General features: G+C 41.9%; 1 protein-coding gene across 1 annotated transcript; it reads left to right on the top strand.

Moving 5' to 3' along the window:
* Positions 1 to 6,413: 6,413 nt before the first annotated feature.
* LOC145412983 (uncharacterized) lies at positions 6,414 to 11,314 on the top strand. Its single transcript, XM_080282806.1, has 5 exons — positions 6,414 to 6,513; positions 6,796 to 7,018; positions 8,140 to 8,311; positions 10,563 to 10,742; positions 11,111 to 11,314. The coding sequence occupies exons 1-5, from the start codon at positions 6,414 to 6,416 to the stop codon at positions 11,312 to 11,314; spliced, it is 879 nt and encodes a 292-aa protein (XP_080138932.1).
* Positions 11,315 to 17,359: the final 6,045 nt, after the last annotated feature.

The raw sequence follows: 17,359 nt of genomic DNA, 5'->3' as shown, positions 1-17,359 counted from the left end.
GGGGAAGGTGTACGGTTTAGGAAATGAGGAATAAAGTTATAGCAGAGGTATAGAGAAGAGTGAAAAGGAGTGGAGAGAAAAAAATGAAAAGGAGAATGTGTGCAGGAAGGGGTTCGGAGGGGGGGGGAAGAGGGAATGTATAACGCACATAAATGCAAAAACTACATTTGCCTCCAAAACGAGTATAGATAAGCTAAGAAAGTAGAAAATACGTGCTGCTGCTAGTGGGTTAAGTCATCCGTACTTCGCTGCAGGCGTTCAGCACAAAATTGGAGGAAAGGCACGAATGTTGAGGAATGAAATGAGGAGAGATGAGATGGACTGGAAAGGATGCGTGTAAAGGACGAACATGACTGAAGAAAGGGAAAATGGAAAAAATGCAGATGAAAAAGACAACGAAGAAGAAGTGGGCAGAATAATCAGACATGTATACTGAATGTGGTTTGTGATGAGGGAGAGGAGGAAGGACGGATGGATGTGAAGAAGGAATTAAGGGGAAAAGGATGAGGTTAGCAACGGTGAAAAAAGAACGGCCAAGATTCAGGACTATTCTCGTCAGCGGATGAGGCGCCCTAGCATCTTTTCTTTCTAAGTTAAATCAGGAAATGGCAAACTCTAATTCGCATGTGTTATTTATGCGAGGTGTTACGATCATAAAGAGATATACAAGTCACAGCCGAGAATATTAAAGCTGAAGAAGTAAACAAATCGCTAGGGAGGAGGCGCTACAAACACTCCTAAACAAACACGAATACAACTATTAGAAAGGATACTATATGAAGTAAGAGTTTAAGGAAAGAGAGCGACAGAAAAGTGAGAGCTGACAGGTAATTGCTGAAAAGTATAGAAGATAAAGGAGAAAGAAGGCATAACAAAGATAGCGATGATGGGGAGAGAAGGACTGGAGGTGAAGGGCAGTGAAAGGGAAGGGAATGAGGGAGACTGATTTAGAGGGAGGAAAGAGGCTAAAAAACAAAAGGGAAACAGAGTAGAACCTTACCTGGGAGAATGAGAGGAATGGAAAGATAGAAGAGAATTTTAAAAAGCTAAGATAAGAGGGTAATCACAGAAAAATTAGAGGATATTTAAGTGGAGGTTTAGTAATATTTAAATAAATCTGGAGAAGAAAAACAAATTAGTGGGAGGGGAAAGGGAGATGAATAAAGAAAAACGGATGAGAAGAAATGGAGAGATAACGTGAAAGGTCGATGATGGGAAGAAGAACAATGTAAGGAATGACACAAAATGAAAGGATGGTAAGGAGGAACGAGAGATTAATGGACGCCGTGAAAAGGAAAAGAGGAGAAGGAAAATAGGAGAGTGGAAGGAAGAGGAATAAACAGAGGGAAAGAGGAAGAGAGACACGGTGAACCAAAGGCAAGAGACACATTAAAGGGAAAAATGGAGGGAGAAGCACTGAAAAGGGAAGAACACAAGGAACAGAGATAGAGAAGCATGTGACGGGGGAAAAGGGAGGGGGAAGAAGAGTTTAGGGCAAAAGGGAGGTGAAAGAGACGCACAGAGAAGTGGAGCTGGGAAGAGGAATGGTATGGGGGATGAGAGGTGCAAGGTAAGAGAAAGGGGGAAAAGAGGCATAGGGGATGGGAATGGGAGAGGAAAAATGGGCACAGGAGAAGGGAAAGGGGAAAAGTAGACGGAAGAGAACACTGGAGTAAGGGATATGAAGAGGCCACAGAGGAAAGGGGAAGAGGAAGGGGAGGGAACGGGGAGAAGGAGAGGGAGGAGAAGACAACACAGGGGAAGGGGAAGAAGAAGACGTATTGGAGAAGAGGAGCGTGAGAGAATACAAGGGAAGGGGAGAGGTAAGAGGGGCACAAATGAAGGTGAAGTAGAGGGGTAAGAGGGGCACAGTTGAAGGCGAAGTGGAGGGGGAATGGGGGGAGGGGGGAAAGAGGACCAGAGGAAGGGAAGACAAAACTGGGCACAGAAGAAGAAGAAGGACGCAGGGGAAGGGGGAGAAACACTAAAATTATCCCTCGGCCATAGTACACTGAGAACCCTGTACACTGTGTCAACAAACTGCGACACACTCTTACTTAACTGGCCTGTGGGAGTGGGCAGGTGGATGGGAGGTCATCATACTCCTCAGGTTACCAATAACAACCCTCTGACCTAAACTAAACAACTACTAGCCTGTATCATTAGGCCTGCTCTGGACGTCCCTCGGATCGATTAACTAAATGATAGAATAATGTTGTCTTTAGTTTATATTTTTAAATTTATATCTCACACTCCTTCCAAGTAATTTCCAAAGATAATGAACAAGCATTACAATACCTAAGCAAGAATAAGGCTCCCGCTAAATAGAAATCCAGGCCAAGGTTAGATATGGGAGTATAACGTTCCATGCCTTCTGGATATTGTATAGATAATGCATGTTATGCGTATACGATTCTTTTAAGCCATTTAGTCAAGTTAAGAGGGGAAGCGAGCCCTCACCATAGACAATAGCAACTAATCAGCATTTTACTTAAAACAGTATATTAAAGTTATTCTAAATTACTGAACTAATCACATGAGACCCGAACCTATTAAATCCTGACCGGTTAGGTTGATCTGAACAAAGTTTCGGCACAGTGACATGTATGTTATGTAGGAGGACTACTGGGCCTTAGGAACAGGCTGTGAAGAGTATGCTCAAAGTCGCACACACACACACACACACACACACACACACACACACACACACACACACACACACACACAACTAAAGGAGGTACTGACTTTATAAATCTCAAATCACAATCGAGCCTTAACAAATGACATACAGTAATATACTTAAGTGCGAGGGATCTTAAGCTTTTTTTGTGTTAATTACCTATTTTCTAATAATTAAGTTACTAAAATAAGTTAGAAACTAACTGAAGTTTAAATATAACAGCAACGGCTTTTGATAATAAGGCAGGCTTTCAAGAGCGATCTACTGTATAAAGTCCAGTACAGTCAGTCTTCGTTATAAGTAGCATTTATCGACATTCATCTTTACTAATAATCCACACAAAATTACGGAATGAGTACTTCTGTAAATTCCAGTGCTACTTACTGTACACTATTGTACATCCCCTTGAATCCGGTGGCGTATCTTATTGTGCATTTTTGTTGTCTCTAGATTTTATTGTATTCAGGGAAGCCCTTTTGTAGTGGAGGGGAAAGTGAAGGCTGTATCTAATACCATCAGGTTGAGGAAGTCCCTCCTAAGGTGAAGAGTATTATTTGGAAACGGCAGGAAGGCCATTTTCACCAAATTTGCAGTATTGATTCTATGGAACTATTTGTGATAAGTTAGAACACATTGCAGGTCTGTTACGAGAGCTGCCATTGTTATAGTGTGGTAAGTGATAGGTCACAGAGGATCAGCCAGTACACACACATGACCTGACCTTGGTTGTTGCTGAGGCAGAAGTGGATGATTACACACTAGACCCGTGAGAAGCCCCAGCTGCAGCAAAGATGGGAAATGGTCACCGCTCCCACTTTCATCTCCCCCCCCCTTTCTATATATATATATAGATATATATATATATATATATATATATATATATATATATATATATATATATCGTCTATATAACCGACAGAAGACTTCTAGCGAAAATGTGTAACCTTAACCTTGCCATCGCTAACAGGCCTCCACACATATAAAGCACTTCTTCACAGGGTTAACACCTTCCTCACTATGCATCCTTATCCAAGCCCATCCTGCCCACTCCTTTCCATTTAGCCTTCCCACTGTTTGACTTACCAACTGACCTGCAATGCCCACCCTTGCAGGGGTATGCCTTCCATCAAGTCCCATCACCCATCACCTTCCTCCCCTAGCCCATTCACTCCTCTACATCCACTATACTCATCTCTGACTTTCGAAGAGAAATATTTATTGTTCAATAAACAAAGCCCACTCCCCCCAGTACTGGCATGCACTATGACTCACCCTTACTGCTGTTAGCACATTGCACTATATGAGATTCCCGTAGCTCAAGAAAGGGTGAGAAAGAAGTACGCAAGTGGTTACATGGTGAATAAGGAAGAAGTGGCGTTCACCAAAGCCATTTGTCAGGGTACACTGAAAACACAGGTCTGTCGAGCTTCATACCAGGCAGACACATACGCATCAATGACCAGTGACTCGTCTAGTAATGTTGAAACGTAAAAAATAAAATTTAATAAAATAAAATGTGGCCTTGACGGGAATCACTCTCAATTAGCATGAATATAATTGATGGTTGTGATGTAACATGAAACGCTTAACTGCACCTGAAATGGCCTTAAGCGGTCAAATGTGACTCGATTGGACCTAACAGGATTCTAAACTGACTTGACTGAACCTGAATGAGTTTGAATGAACCTGTATGGACTGGAACTTGTCAAAATTTGGCCTAACTGGGCCTGAAGTGGTTTGGTTCAATTGGAGCCTACAGTAATGCCCTGGATTATCTTAACGAACTTAACTAGACCCGACTATATCATAAGTAACGTAAATGACATGAACTACTCATACTGAACCTAAAATGACCTAACTGGCTCTAAACTGACTTAACTGGAAATGAAGTGTCCTGACTGGTTGAACAGATGTAAAAGGATCTTAAGTGACTCCAATGACCCAGAATTAATGTGACTAAGTCAAAATGGATATGAATGGCCTGACAGGACCTGCAGTAACCTGAAATAATATGAATGGACCTGAACTAACGTGACTGGATCTGAGCTGACATAAATGACCCTGAAGTAGCCTGAAAGGATCAACATTAGAACCGAAAGTAATCGGTCTTGACCTAAACTGACCTGATTTTACATAAAAGAAACTAAAATTCCCTATTGAACTTGAATTGACTTCATCATGCTGGAATGGATGTGAAGGCTGTGAATAGTCCTTAAGAGTACAGAAGAGACCGGAGTAGACAACTGGACTCACTACGTGCCTCTGTAAGTTCCTAAGTTTCCATCCACAGGATGGATCAGGAGCATAATGATATACTTGATCAAATCATTTAAATCTACACCCATTCCCATTTTACCTTCTATCACAATAACCCAGTTGCTCTCCAACCATCCTACTTTTTCCCTTCACAACCACTGTGCAGTCACAAGCGCATATTCTCTTTCTGCTGATTCCATAAGCTGTCACCATCATCACAACGCGGTCTCTCTCCACCATCCTATTTCCCCGTCCATCAGCGATACACAAGCTCACTCTACCCAGCCTTTTTTCCCCCTATCACTCTATCTTTCTCGCCCTACAGTATATCTCCTCAGTCCCTGTCCCCCTATACCCCCCCACTTTGCCCCTCACACCACAGCAGCCAGGGGCCCACCACAGACGCCACACCACACTCACAGCCACGTCGACAACTACTTGCGTCTCTTCAGCCACCGCAAACTACAGGTCAGGTCACTGATTCACAAATAAACTTACCATCAGTCCATACTCATAACTTAGGGATGTTTATCAAGACGTACGAGGAAAGGAGAGTGTACAACCTTCCCATGCCTGTCTCTTGTTCTTCCTGATGTAACATATCTTTGTTATGAGAAAAATATATATATTAGTCCAGTTTTGTTGGATGTGTTACTTGTTTAGAAACAAGCAAGTGTCGAGAAATAAAAAACAAATACAAACAGTCGACAAATATTCTGCTCTGAAACCACTGTAGCCCCAGAAGTTGAAAGGGATGTAAAATAAATAAATAAATAAATATATATATATATATATATATATATATATATATATATATATATATATATATATATATATATATATTATATATTTATATATATGTATGTGTGTATGTATGTAATCGTACGAATTACTCAGTTATGGTGATATAGTGATTTAGAAGCAAGTTGATAAAAAATATTTCTGGTAAAGCATACCAACAGCTGTTGCCATGACCAAGAAATAAATGGCTGTTAGGGTATAACTGTATCAAAAAGGTAAATGACGTATAGAATCAGTACTCCACCAAAGTGGTGATACAAAAATTAATGGGTGACAATTTGGAAAACATTAATCTACCAACCAACAGCGCGCTGTGGCACATTTAGTCTTCGAGCCTAACATGTATTCCGCCACTATTCTATCTCGTTTAACTTCAGCTCAGCCGCATCCCAATGTAAATGCATTTTTCATTTAAATTTAATCATCCTACTGAATATACTGGTTCTCTTTTTCTCTCTTCCTCCGTTTTGTTCTTCATTTTTTTTTTTTTCATCCACACCTGTCTTCAACATGTGTTCTTCAACTCTGTCTTATTAATCAGTTTTTCATTTCACCAAAATCCACCTCACACATATGCTTCTCAGTCATGCCTTTCCAGTTCGTTCGCTCAAATTATACATGGCATTTCTAAAGTCTTTGAAGCCCATGCCTTTCTCTTTGTTCATTGTACAGGAGGATGAGAGTTGCTGTGGTGTTGACGGGTGCAGTGATGCTGCTGGCCACCCTGACCGCCACAGCACCACACCCTAGGTACAGCGAGGTCATTGACGGACACGGTGAGTATCCAATACGAGGGAGGGGGAGGAGGAAGGGGAAGGGGGTTATAGGAAAGAAAAAAAAAAAAAAAGGAAAAGGTGTGTGCGGAAGGACAACGTGAAACGTTAAGTCCTTTCAGAGCAAAACTCGTTGATGTTGGAGTTGATCATGAATTAAATTTAACATAGTTTGACAATGAAATTCTTTGTTGTCAAACCTTGCATGTACAGTACATTATGCTCAATCACATAACGTATCTGTCATTAACGAAATGAATACTGTAGAGTCATTTGTTTGGTCAGACACAACGATCGCCCTGGCTACGGCGCACCAGATCATGGGTGTGGTGCCGGAAACGGTGGCTGGCCTACTGACGGCCATCATCGAGGCGCTGACGCAGGGGAAATTCGACTACTGGGGGGAGGTGGAAGACGAAGTGGTGGCCATGGTGGGCCAGTACATTAACGCTCACAACATGGCGCAAGTCCGGGTATACAGCGACGACCTCGTCACACTCATGGACAGGTGGGTTAACATGCACAGATGGACACACACACACACACGGGATCATCACAAACACTGAGTCAGTGCGAACCCGGGGGCATCAGGCACACGAGGGGAGGATGTACACAGCGTCAACATGCATACTGGCCCGGTACGAACACCACAACCAAACACTAACATCCATTATACAGTAAATACTAACACCATATCAGAGCTGATAAAGGTATTGTGCCCATATTCTAAGGTAAGCGGTAAAAGGAGGGAAGTGATGTGGTGAGCCTGAAGCTCACAATAACTGAGTAGAAACAAAAAAATAAATAAATAAATAAAAGACGGAGTAGTCAAAGTGAAACACCTGCACCTACAACTGGTCTAAGAGCCCAGTCTTTAACCTTGCCCTGTCACCTTGAACTGCGACTAATTTTCAAGAGAGAAAAACCGTACTTCATCCTTGTCTGACCCTCAGCCCTTCCACTAGCTTTGGTCAAAATCGGATCAAAACTATTAAGATTAACCTTGAAATGAGACCTTGCTTTTGACCCATGATTCTGAAAATCAAATCACTTCATCCTCGACTGCCCCTCACGTCTTCCACTAAGTTGAGTCCAAACCTAATCAGAACTTGAGGTTACTGAGTCAAACTCTTTGACTTAGACCTTTGACCAACTTGTCTCAAAATCGAATTATTTCATCCTTGCTTGACTCTTAACACTTCCATCATGTATTGTGTAGATCGGATCAAAATTGCCCTCTGACCTGTTGTTCCCAGAGTTAATAATTTACCCCTTGGCTTACCCTTAACCCCTCCACCAAGTTTGGTCTAAAACGGATCAGTCTGAGTTGAAATGTTCGCACAGTAATAGGTACACACACACACACACACACACACACCTAATACTCTACCGCTACATGCATGTATGTAAACGTTATGCAGCTGGCACTCTTTTGACCTGTCGACAGTAATCTACTCATCACAACTCGCGAAAGTGAGCCAACCCCTAACTGAATTATCTTCTTATATTCATACATTTTTTAATTTTCAGTAGATAGCAAGGTGGGCACCCTTTTTTGGGGGGTGGAGGGGAGAGGACCTATATCAACAGAGGCATGTACTAATATCAGCAACTGTACATGACCACCAGGTACAACTCGGCCCCCGTTGAGAGCGATACATATCCAGATAAGAACCAACAGGCCGCCGCACTCTCCACCTCCATCATCACACACCGCTACCTGGTGGAGGCAGCCGTCCTTCCTGAGTCTATGATACTCCACTTCCAGGACATCTCTTCCATACACGTCGCCGTACTCAAGGTCAGGCCTGTCACCGATGGCTTAGGAGATTTCGCAACACCTCCCTTCGCGATTGATTTTGATTGTTGCACCTTAAACCATTTTACTACGATGCCGCGCTCGATCAGAAGGACCAGAGATGAGCCATGAGCTGAACAACAACTACAATGGCGTCCTAACTTGGCATATTCTTGCTACTTCTGGACAATTTTACTCAACTTTGGAAAGACCTCTTGTACTGAACAGTTTGATGAACGCTGTAGTTAACCTCTCCAGTTGGAAATTTCTCTCCTGACACGAATAAAGTCATGTGGAATTATATTTCTATCTGCAGCATCTACAGTATAGCCAGACGCCATAATCTCGTAAGGGGTGGCCGTTTGTCTTTGAGTTAGTTATTATACGGGGAGGGGCACTAACCCTCCGCCAACCCACTTGTTGACACGTAGGGAACACGTATGTGTTGGTTACATGGTTACCACCCAGCGTTGTAAATAGTTTCCTGGCTTACCGGGAAACCATTAGGCTTGTCACTTAATGTAAATCCACCTGAAAAGGAGAGAAGAGTAATAAAAAGTGACAGGGCAGATGGAAGAAATAGGAAGACAAGAGGGCAGACACAGAAAAAGAATAATAAAGATGAAGTAAGAAGTAGGCAGCACTACATCAAGTGAGTGAATAATGGTCGCCACTGCCTTCGAGATAACAAGTATACTATATAACAGACGTCCTTGGACCGTTTTGGTGATACAAATTACGTCGATAATAAAGGATATAAATAACGAACAATAGATTATCAAAGTTCGTATGTAAAATAAACCGCTAAGAAAGAGGTGCTCCGGTCTCCTGATATTACTCCAAAAACGAAGTTTAACGAATGTTACGTATTTACCCGTGTTTGCCTGTTTGTGTACACGATATTTCAGAAAGTTGTTATTCTGTTTCAATAAAATCTGGTGGATACGTGAGCAGTGGGCCAATGAAGAGCTGATTAGACTGTGAGGTGGATCTGGATCCAGATGCAGGAATAAGTAATAAATTTCATTGACTGAATGAACATATCAGCGCCAGGCGACAAAGACCATATGGCACTAAGATTTTTGTTGTTAAGTAACCCCGGTCTGTCTAGCCAAGCAGACCCATCAACTTTGGAACTGTCTACATCTGGCTGTATTTCCTTATGCCTATGACCTGCAGTCTTTTGGCGCCAGAGGTTTTTACACTGGGGCGGCTTAGCGCTGAAGTGGGTTTATTGGTTCGTTGGTTGAATGGCTTGAGCTTTCTAGGAAGAGTCGACATCAGTGGAAGGTTGTTAAATTATCCATCCCATAGAACCAAATTCCAACCTGACAGGAGCAGAGGGAAAATAAAAGCCGGAAGAAACACGGGAATATCAAGACGAGAGTGTGGACAGAAGAGAAGAGGACAGTATGGAGAGAAAGACTGGAGGCAAAAGTTTCCTCTTAGTCACCTCTTACAAGTAGGGATACTGGAGAAGTATTTCCCCTCCCCTCCCCAGGAGGATAAATTTTATTGACATTGGCGTAGGTATGCTCTCTCGAGACTGTTTAACAGGGTAGAATAAGACCGTAGAATTAACTATGTGAGACCTTAGACAGGCTATTCGGTAGGTAGGAAAGAGGAAATACAGCAGTAAATCATAAATTTCATTGACACTGGAGGTATGCGCTCGCTAAAAGCTTTCCAGTCATTATTATTGGTACTGCTACTACTACTACTACTTCTACTACTGCTGCCGCCACAACCTACCACCATTGTTGGAACGACACGTCAAGACTGAGAGCAGTGGAAATGAGTCATCTGAGAGGAGCATATGGAGTTAGAGACAGATTGACAATTGAGAAACTGAAGGAGGATTGTGATGTGCATGCGGATGTGATAGAAAGCGTTAGGAGAGATACAGTGAGGTGGTTTGGCCATGTGAAGAGGAGGGAGAGTGAGAGAGTAACTATGATAATTAATGTAAGTGAGGTGGTGGGGGTGGAGAGGTAGGGAGAGACCGAGGATGAGATGGAAGGATAGAGTAGACAGGTATAGGAAAGAGGGGGTGTAAGTTAGGGGGAAGGGCATCAGAATGGCAATGGACAGGGCGACTTGGAAGCGAATTGTTTGTGGCCACCCCTTATGAGATTAAAGCGTGTGGCATTAGATAGAAAGATCTAATCTATATTATTCCCATACCACCCCCACTACCTGCCGTCATTATAACCATCAGCATCTAATTATACTATGTCCGTATCACCCAACACAGGACGCTGCAGAAACCTACTCATATCCCGACCTACCTCCTTCCCGCTGGTGGGTGGACCTAAGTCAGGAGCTGGACCACTACATCCCGTACGGCGAGGCTCTCAGGGACTCACTCAGAACCAACAGACTCTCACTTATCACCTGCAGGAAGGAGACCCATGGAAAATATGAACACTTTATTGTAAGTTTTCAGGCAGTTTACGAAAATCACCTTCTTTTTTCATGCATACTGAATTACTCTCTTTCCCCCTCCACATTCATTCCTCTCCTTCCCATCAATTCCCCCTTCATCTTCTCCCACTCTCGATCCTTCAGAGCCTTAACACTCACCCTCTTTTCTTCCCAGCATTTCCTTTCTCCTTCTCCCAATTTCCTTAATTCTCATTTCTCTTTCTTTCTTTCCTTCCCTCTCACTCTCTACACTCATTCCTCAGTTCCTTTTTCCTTTTCCCTCACTCGCATTCTCCTCCCCCATTACACCTCTTTCTAGTCCTTTCCCTCACTCACTTTACATTTCACACCACTTACCCACTCACCTCCCCCCACCAGGCTACGGACGGTGTGACAGGTGAGGAGTCCGAGTGTGTGCAGCTGGAGGGCACGGACTCCTGCGAGAACCACTGCGACCTCTTTTACCAACACAAGGTCCGCGAGGTGGAGCTCTTCACGGCATCCAAGGTTACGGACGTCCTCGATGCCTGGCGGTACCTCAAGCAACTGGCCGACATCAATGCTACCTTTGCATCCAGGTAGGAATTATCAGCAGTACTATTGGTGGTACGATCGCCCCAGGTGGAGTGACGACCTCCCATAGGTACAATCCCAGGTGACAGGACTTTCCAGTCATGCGATGCCACCTAAAAAAAAAGTAGGTCAGTCATTTACCCAACGTTGCCTTGAGTCTATACACTACGAGAGGGGGGGGGGGCAAAATCGATGACTGTTCCTGTTTTTAACTGAGGAGCAGTGTATTGCAATTAACAGGAAATGTAAGGGATCGGAATTAATGGGTATTATGGGGAGAGGGTGAAAAATATCCTTATCGCCTTACAAACAGTACTGTCACACATAGCCTACCATTGATGCCAAAACCTGTCTTCTCTTCCATACCTCTACCATCATAAGGTGCATGCACATTATTGAAGCGACTTTCACTGTATCAGACACACATGCACACCGAGTTAAATTATATTTATTCACTTATTCCTCATTACTGTTCATTATCAACAAACCAGCTCTCTTGATTCCATCCGCGAATGCTCATATACCTTAACTCACATAATCCTCCCAGTTATGCATTTCACTCAGTGTCATCTTCAATGGCACAATGTCATGATATAAGTCCTTCCTTCCTATAAAACCTTCGCCACCTTATTCGCCAACATTCTTACTCCTAACGATCCACAAAGCTATACTGGCCTGCCCGGATTTACAGGGATCTCACCAGGCACGGCGCACATATCCAGAACTTCCGTAACCTTCTGGGGAGAAAATAAAGGTAATGGGGTTCTTAAGCCCACCATCCCCTGGTGGGGAACAGATGCGAGTTGCATGGGAGATGGTGATGATTGTACAAAAATATACGATATGTGAAGTATAGTACTGGGGAATCTGGACAAGCTGTGTGGCAGTTTATAGAAAACGTATAAACTTGATAATAAAATATGACAAATCATGATTAATGCATGAATATTGCTGGTGAATGTGCAGAATAACCATGAGAAACAGATGTGAATCTGCAAGAAATATAAGTGAATCTATAGAATTACGATGATTATATGGTGTTATGAAGTATACTTCTCGTGGGGCAACATAGGATTGGATGATGGATGGATGGATGTTAGAAAGTATGTATAGCCTAAGGTTTGTGGGGTCATGGTGCAAACCTTTGGTAATCTTGTGGGGTCATGATGATGGGAATAATAGAATGGAATGTTATGTTGGTCTAGGAACTGAAACCGTACAGAGCTTTTGTGGAATCTTACCTCCAAAAAATACACAGGAATTTGGACGCTGATGGGAATGTATGATTTAGTGAAAAATGAAAACAGTTTTGGAACCTGAAAGGGAATAACAGTGGTTAATTCAAGAAGCAATAATTAAGTGCCTTCTAATAGGGAAAAAAATATTCATGTCCTACTTACTGTACAGGTATTATGATCCGATCCGAGCTCACTAAGGGAGAGTGCATCCAGTCCAGTGTTGAAGAGGGAGCATTCGAGTAAAACAGGAGCGCATCAGTCACAGCCTCCATTGGGTCTTGCTGGATCTTGTCAGTCGGCCAGTCAACTGGGATGAAAAAGGATCCACGTGACAATGGGCTCCAATCTCATTTGGAAATAAAATTGGAATGACTGAGTTTGCTTATTGGATACCTTTAGTCTTCCTTGTGTTCTCACCGTTTTCCTCAGTCAGGAAGGATACTGTGGTTCTGGTGACATTTCGTCACCACCAGCTCCATTTCCACGCATCACAGTTTATGGATGCCATAGGCATATGAGAAGAAGAGAATTGGTTTTACGCCAGGTATCCCAGAAGGGCCGAGGCGTTGCTTCTGGGTAGAGGATCACAGGAACAAGGCCACCTCTGACTGTGTGAACATGGGAATTGGGAAAGGCCTAGCATTTGTTTTGCAAGACTCTTGGGTACCACCCTTTTCCCCTTGCAATTCATATATATATATATATATATATATATATATATATATATATATATATATATATATATATATATATATATATATATATATATATATATATATATATATATATATATATATATATATATTGGGGCGCAGTAGCACAGTGGTAGCGCGCTGCACTCGTAATCGGGGGATTGCGAGTTCGAGCCTCGCCCGGGCTGCAGTGCTGGGAGTGGTAGCTCGCTCCTGTAACCCTAGCGGGGCTATATAGCTCAATACAGGGCTTAGCTCGGGGGAACTCCAATTCTCTTTGTTTTGCAAGACTCTTGGGTACCACCCTTTTCCCCTTGCAATTCAATATATATATATATATATATATATATATATGGGGGCGCGGTAGCACAGTGGTAGCGCGCTGGACTCGTAATCGGGGGATTGCGAGTTCGAGCCTCGCCCGGGCTGCCGTGCTGGGAGTGGTAGCTCGCTCCTGTAACCCTAGCGGGGCTATATAGCTCAATACAGGGCTTAGCTCGGGGGAACTCCATTTCTCCCATATATATATATATATATATATATATATATATATGGTGGCGTGGGAAGTACTGTATTTCCATCTTGTGCAGTGTTTGTGATAAGTGGGTGCATAAGAGATGTAGTGGTATTAGAGGTAGACTGCGGGATAATGCTGATTTTATGTATGCGACGTGACAGGGAAAGCAGGTGGAGATTGTCAGGTGTGAAAGGATTAAACTTGCTGGTGAGTCTCTTGAGTGTGTGGATGAGTTTTGTTATTTGGGAGACTTGTTATGTGCTGGAGGCAGGGCTGGAGCTGGCTCTTTGGCTAGGGTGGGAAGTGGTTGGAAGTTCAGGGAGCTGTTGCCTCTCCTGACACTAAGAGGGCTCTCCCTATGTGCTAAAGGATCTTTGCATGTAGCATGTGTTAGGAGTGTAATACTGTATGGAGGTGAGACCTGGGCAGTGAAGGACGAGGATATTTGCAAGCTCAAACATACAGAAATGACAACAATTGAGTGGATGTGCAGTGTGTCCCTGGGTGCAAGGCATAGGGGGGCTGGGTTTACGATGGAAGAGTTGAGAGGTAGGATGGGACTGGAGTGTATTGGTGTTGTGATGAGGAGAGGTAGAGTGAGGTGGTTTGGGCATGTGGAATGGATGGGGGAAGATAATTGGGTGTAGAAAGCAAGAGGCGTTAATATTGGCAGTGGGGTTGCGAGGGGTAGACCGAAAAAGACGTGGGAGGAGGTCATCATGTGTGATCTCGGGGTTAAGGGACTGAACAAGGAGGCTGCCACAGATAGCGCAGCATGGACAGCCGCCATAGGTGACCAAGGCTGATGCATGCAAGTATGCTGAAGCCTTCAAAAACAAAACAAAATGAAACAGTATCCGAGTTTTCCTGTGATCTCACTCCAACACCATGACACCAGGCCTTTACTGTGTGGGAAACCTAAATCAACAGGAATCTAAATGCAGCTATTATATTATAAAAATAATGTAGGGCTGGTTTGCCTTACAATACATATACTGTACATAAAATAAATTATAACAGCTTCACTGAATACGTATGGAGCACATCTGCATACTGTATATAATACTGTACATCTCTCCTGATATTTCAAGGGATACAAACCTAGCATAGTGGTTATTGTACATGGGAAATTCTTCTCTTGGATAATCAAGATTCCCAAGGGACAGCTTATTATTTATTTGTAAATACATCTGTGTGCACACAAGACATACATACATACTCACAGCTTCCCTACAATATTAACATGGTAAAGTATACTAACATTTAGCTTACAGTACATTAGCATAGCCAAGGACTGATCACATAATACATGACAACATACAGCACATGCAATCCTACCTCATTTACCACAGTATAATAGTTTTTACACGGCAGGTTTAAACCTTAAACTTTTCTTTGTCTTACTCCTGAATAAACCTTATGCTATGGAAGCTAAAACTAGCTGCAGAATACTCAGAACCTGGTCATCACAAACCTCCATCATAAATTTATACTTAATCCTGTTCTTATATTTTGGTTTTACCCACATCTACAGTACTTCACATACTATTTTCACCTAAACACTACATGAATATAGTGAGACATTAACCATGAATTATGTTCCCATCGCACACTTTTCTGGCCATTTCAGCATAATACTCCCCCCCCCACATAATTTGTAAAGGTTTCATTAAAGGGTTATCTGCTTTATGCCTATCCAGTGCAAGAATGGTCCTCTCTCTAATAAATGAACAGAGATGCAGATCCAGGGATATGAGAATGGTTTGGCTGGAGTCCAAGTCAAGCTGCTGTTTTTTAAAGCATTCCAGTAAATAAGCCTGATCAGGAATGCTAAAGGTATATGGTGGTATATTGTTGCCTATTAAGATGAGAATGACATGATAGCATTTATAAATTATAAAAAAACAGCACAGTAAATAAACAGGCGTGAAATGTGTCCATGCACGCAAGGCTATATTTTTGGCCTATTATAGCTACATTTGACTTTTTTTTTTTTAATTATTAAATAACTGGTAACACTGGAGAACAATTCCATGACAATCTGAAAAGGGCATGATATGCAATGATTGGTCTAACAGCTGAAATAGATAATGAAGAAAAAGTTTTGGTGCTCTGTTCTTGCCTAATGGAAATGTTTGACTATTATTATTATAATTATTTTTATTATTTATTTATTTATTTATTTTTATTATTATTATTATTATTATTATTTTTTTTTTTGGGGGGGGGGCTATTTTTGGTTCCTTCAGGTAAAAAGTCCCATAGAAGGCAATTTTGATGACCATTTCAAAATGATATGATATGCTACTACTGGATCAATAGCTGAGAATAAAACAAGTTTTGGTATTCATCAAGCAGGGAAATTTTACAAGCCATATGAGGCAAGAATTTTACACATCAAATTTCAGAGGAAGCATAGTGCTCTTGTTCACTCTGCAAGCTCACACAATAAAACTGCTTCATGGTATTCAAATTATAAAAAAATGATAATCATCATAAAGTGGCTATGCAGAACACAGGATCTTGTAATTCCATAAAAATACAGCAATAATACCAACATAAAAACTGAAATGGTCTAATCTGAGAAGCACTTTATAATACTGGATAGATCTTTGATGAACATACATTGCTTACTAAAAATGGCTCTTTCACAATGATCTGTTCAACAATGTGACATGTCCCTTGTTAATCATCTACAACAGCATATGGTGTTTGTCTTATGATGAATACCATAAAATACTTCAGTAATATCAAGAATTTGATTGAGTTCATAGTTGCATTTCTCAGCTTATGACTAATGGACTCTCAGTACAGTACAAATATCCCCTGCGATACAAATGTTCTATATTATCCCACCATTTGAGCTTTCTACGTCTTTTCTGTGCAACAACTGAAATCGGAGTTTGAATCCCCAGCTAAAAATAGGCAGATAGACAGCATATATACTATACTATTTTCCTTCCAAATGCAAACTTTTCTGATCTCTAAAATGTTAACCTTACTGAACCCTCCTCAGTATATGATGGATATCTTATGATGTGGTTTTCAGAGTACAGTACAGTACATCTTATTTATATAATGTACAGCAGAAAGACTGCAATGTTCTTATAATTATTAAAGAAATTCAGCACATTAATATTTTGAAGTACAGTACTGTTCCATCTGAATGTACAGTAGGACCTACACACTATAAACTTCTTATGGGTGACAAGCTAGATGGTTTCTTGTAAACAAGGAAACCATTTACTACACTGGGTCACAATCATGTACAGAAATAATGCCAGGTGGTTTTGCGGTCAGGATGGCCCAACTGGACTGAACCCACTTGGGACATATCTATGGGTTAGTTGGAGTTTACGGTTCACATAATGCTACTAAGGGATGAGTGAGGCTGGTAACCCCAGCCTTAAATGTAACAACTGAGTTTGGGGGAGGGGAGCCAGGATGATAAATGAATGCAGGGTACAACATTCACGGCAATTTCAAAAGCTCCACTCAACACAGTCAGGGGAATTTATGCACATACATTACTTTGTAAGAAGTGATCAAACAAGCAAAAACCTGTTTCCTGACAGAAATGTCAACAATTTTGCACAAAAATACTGCT

The sequence above is a fragment of the Coenobita brevimanus genome, chromosome 94, assembly GCF_032717465.1.
Source record: "Coenobita brevimanus isolate Jiangsu-jjx chromosome 94, ASM3271746v2, whole genome shotgun sequence".
In the NCBI taxonomy this organism is placed as follows: Eukaryota; Metazoa; Arthropoda; class Malacostraca; order Decapoda; family Coenobitidae; genus Coenobita; species Coenobita brevimanus.
The sequence above is the reverse complement of the archived record's forward strand: the minus strand, read 5'-3'. Positions and strand labels throughout refer to the sequence as shown.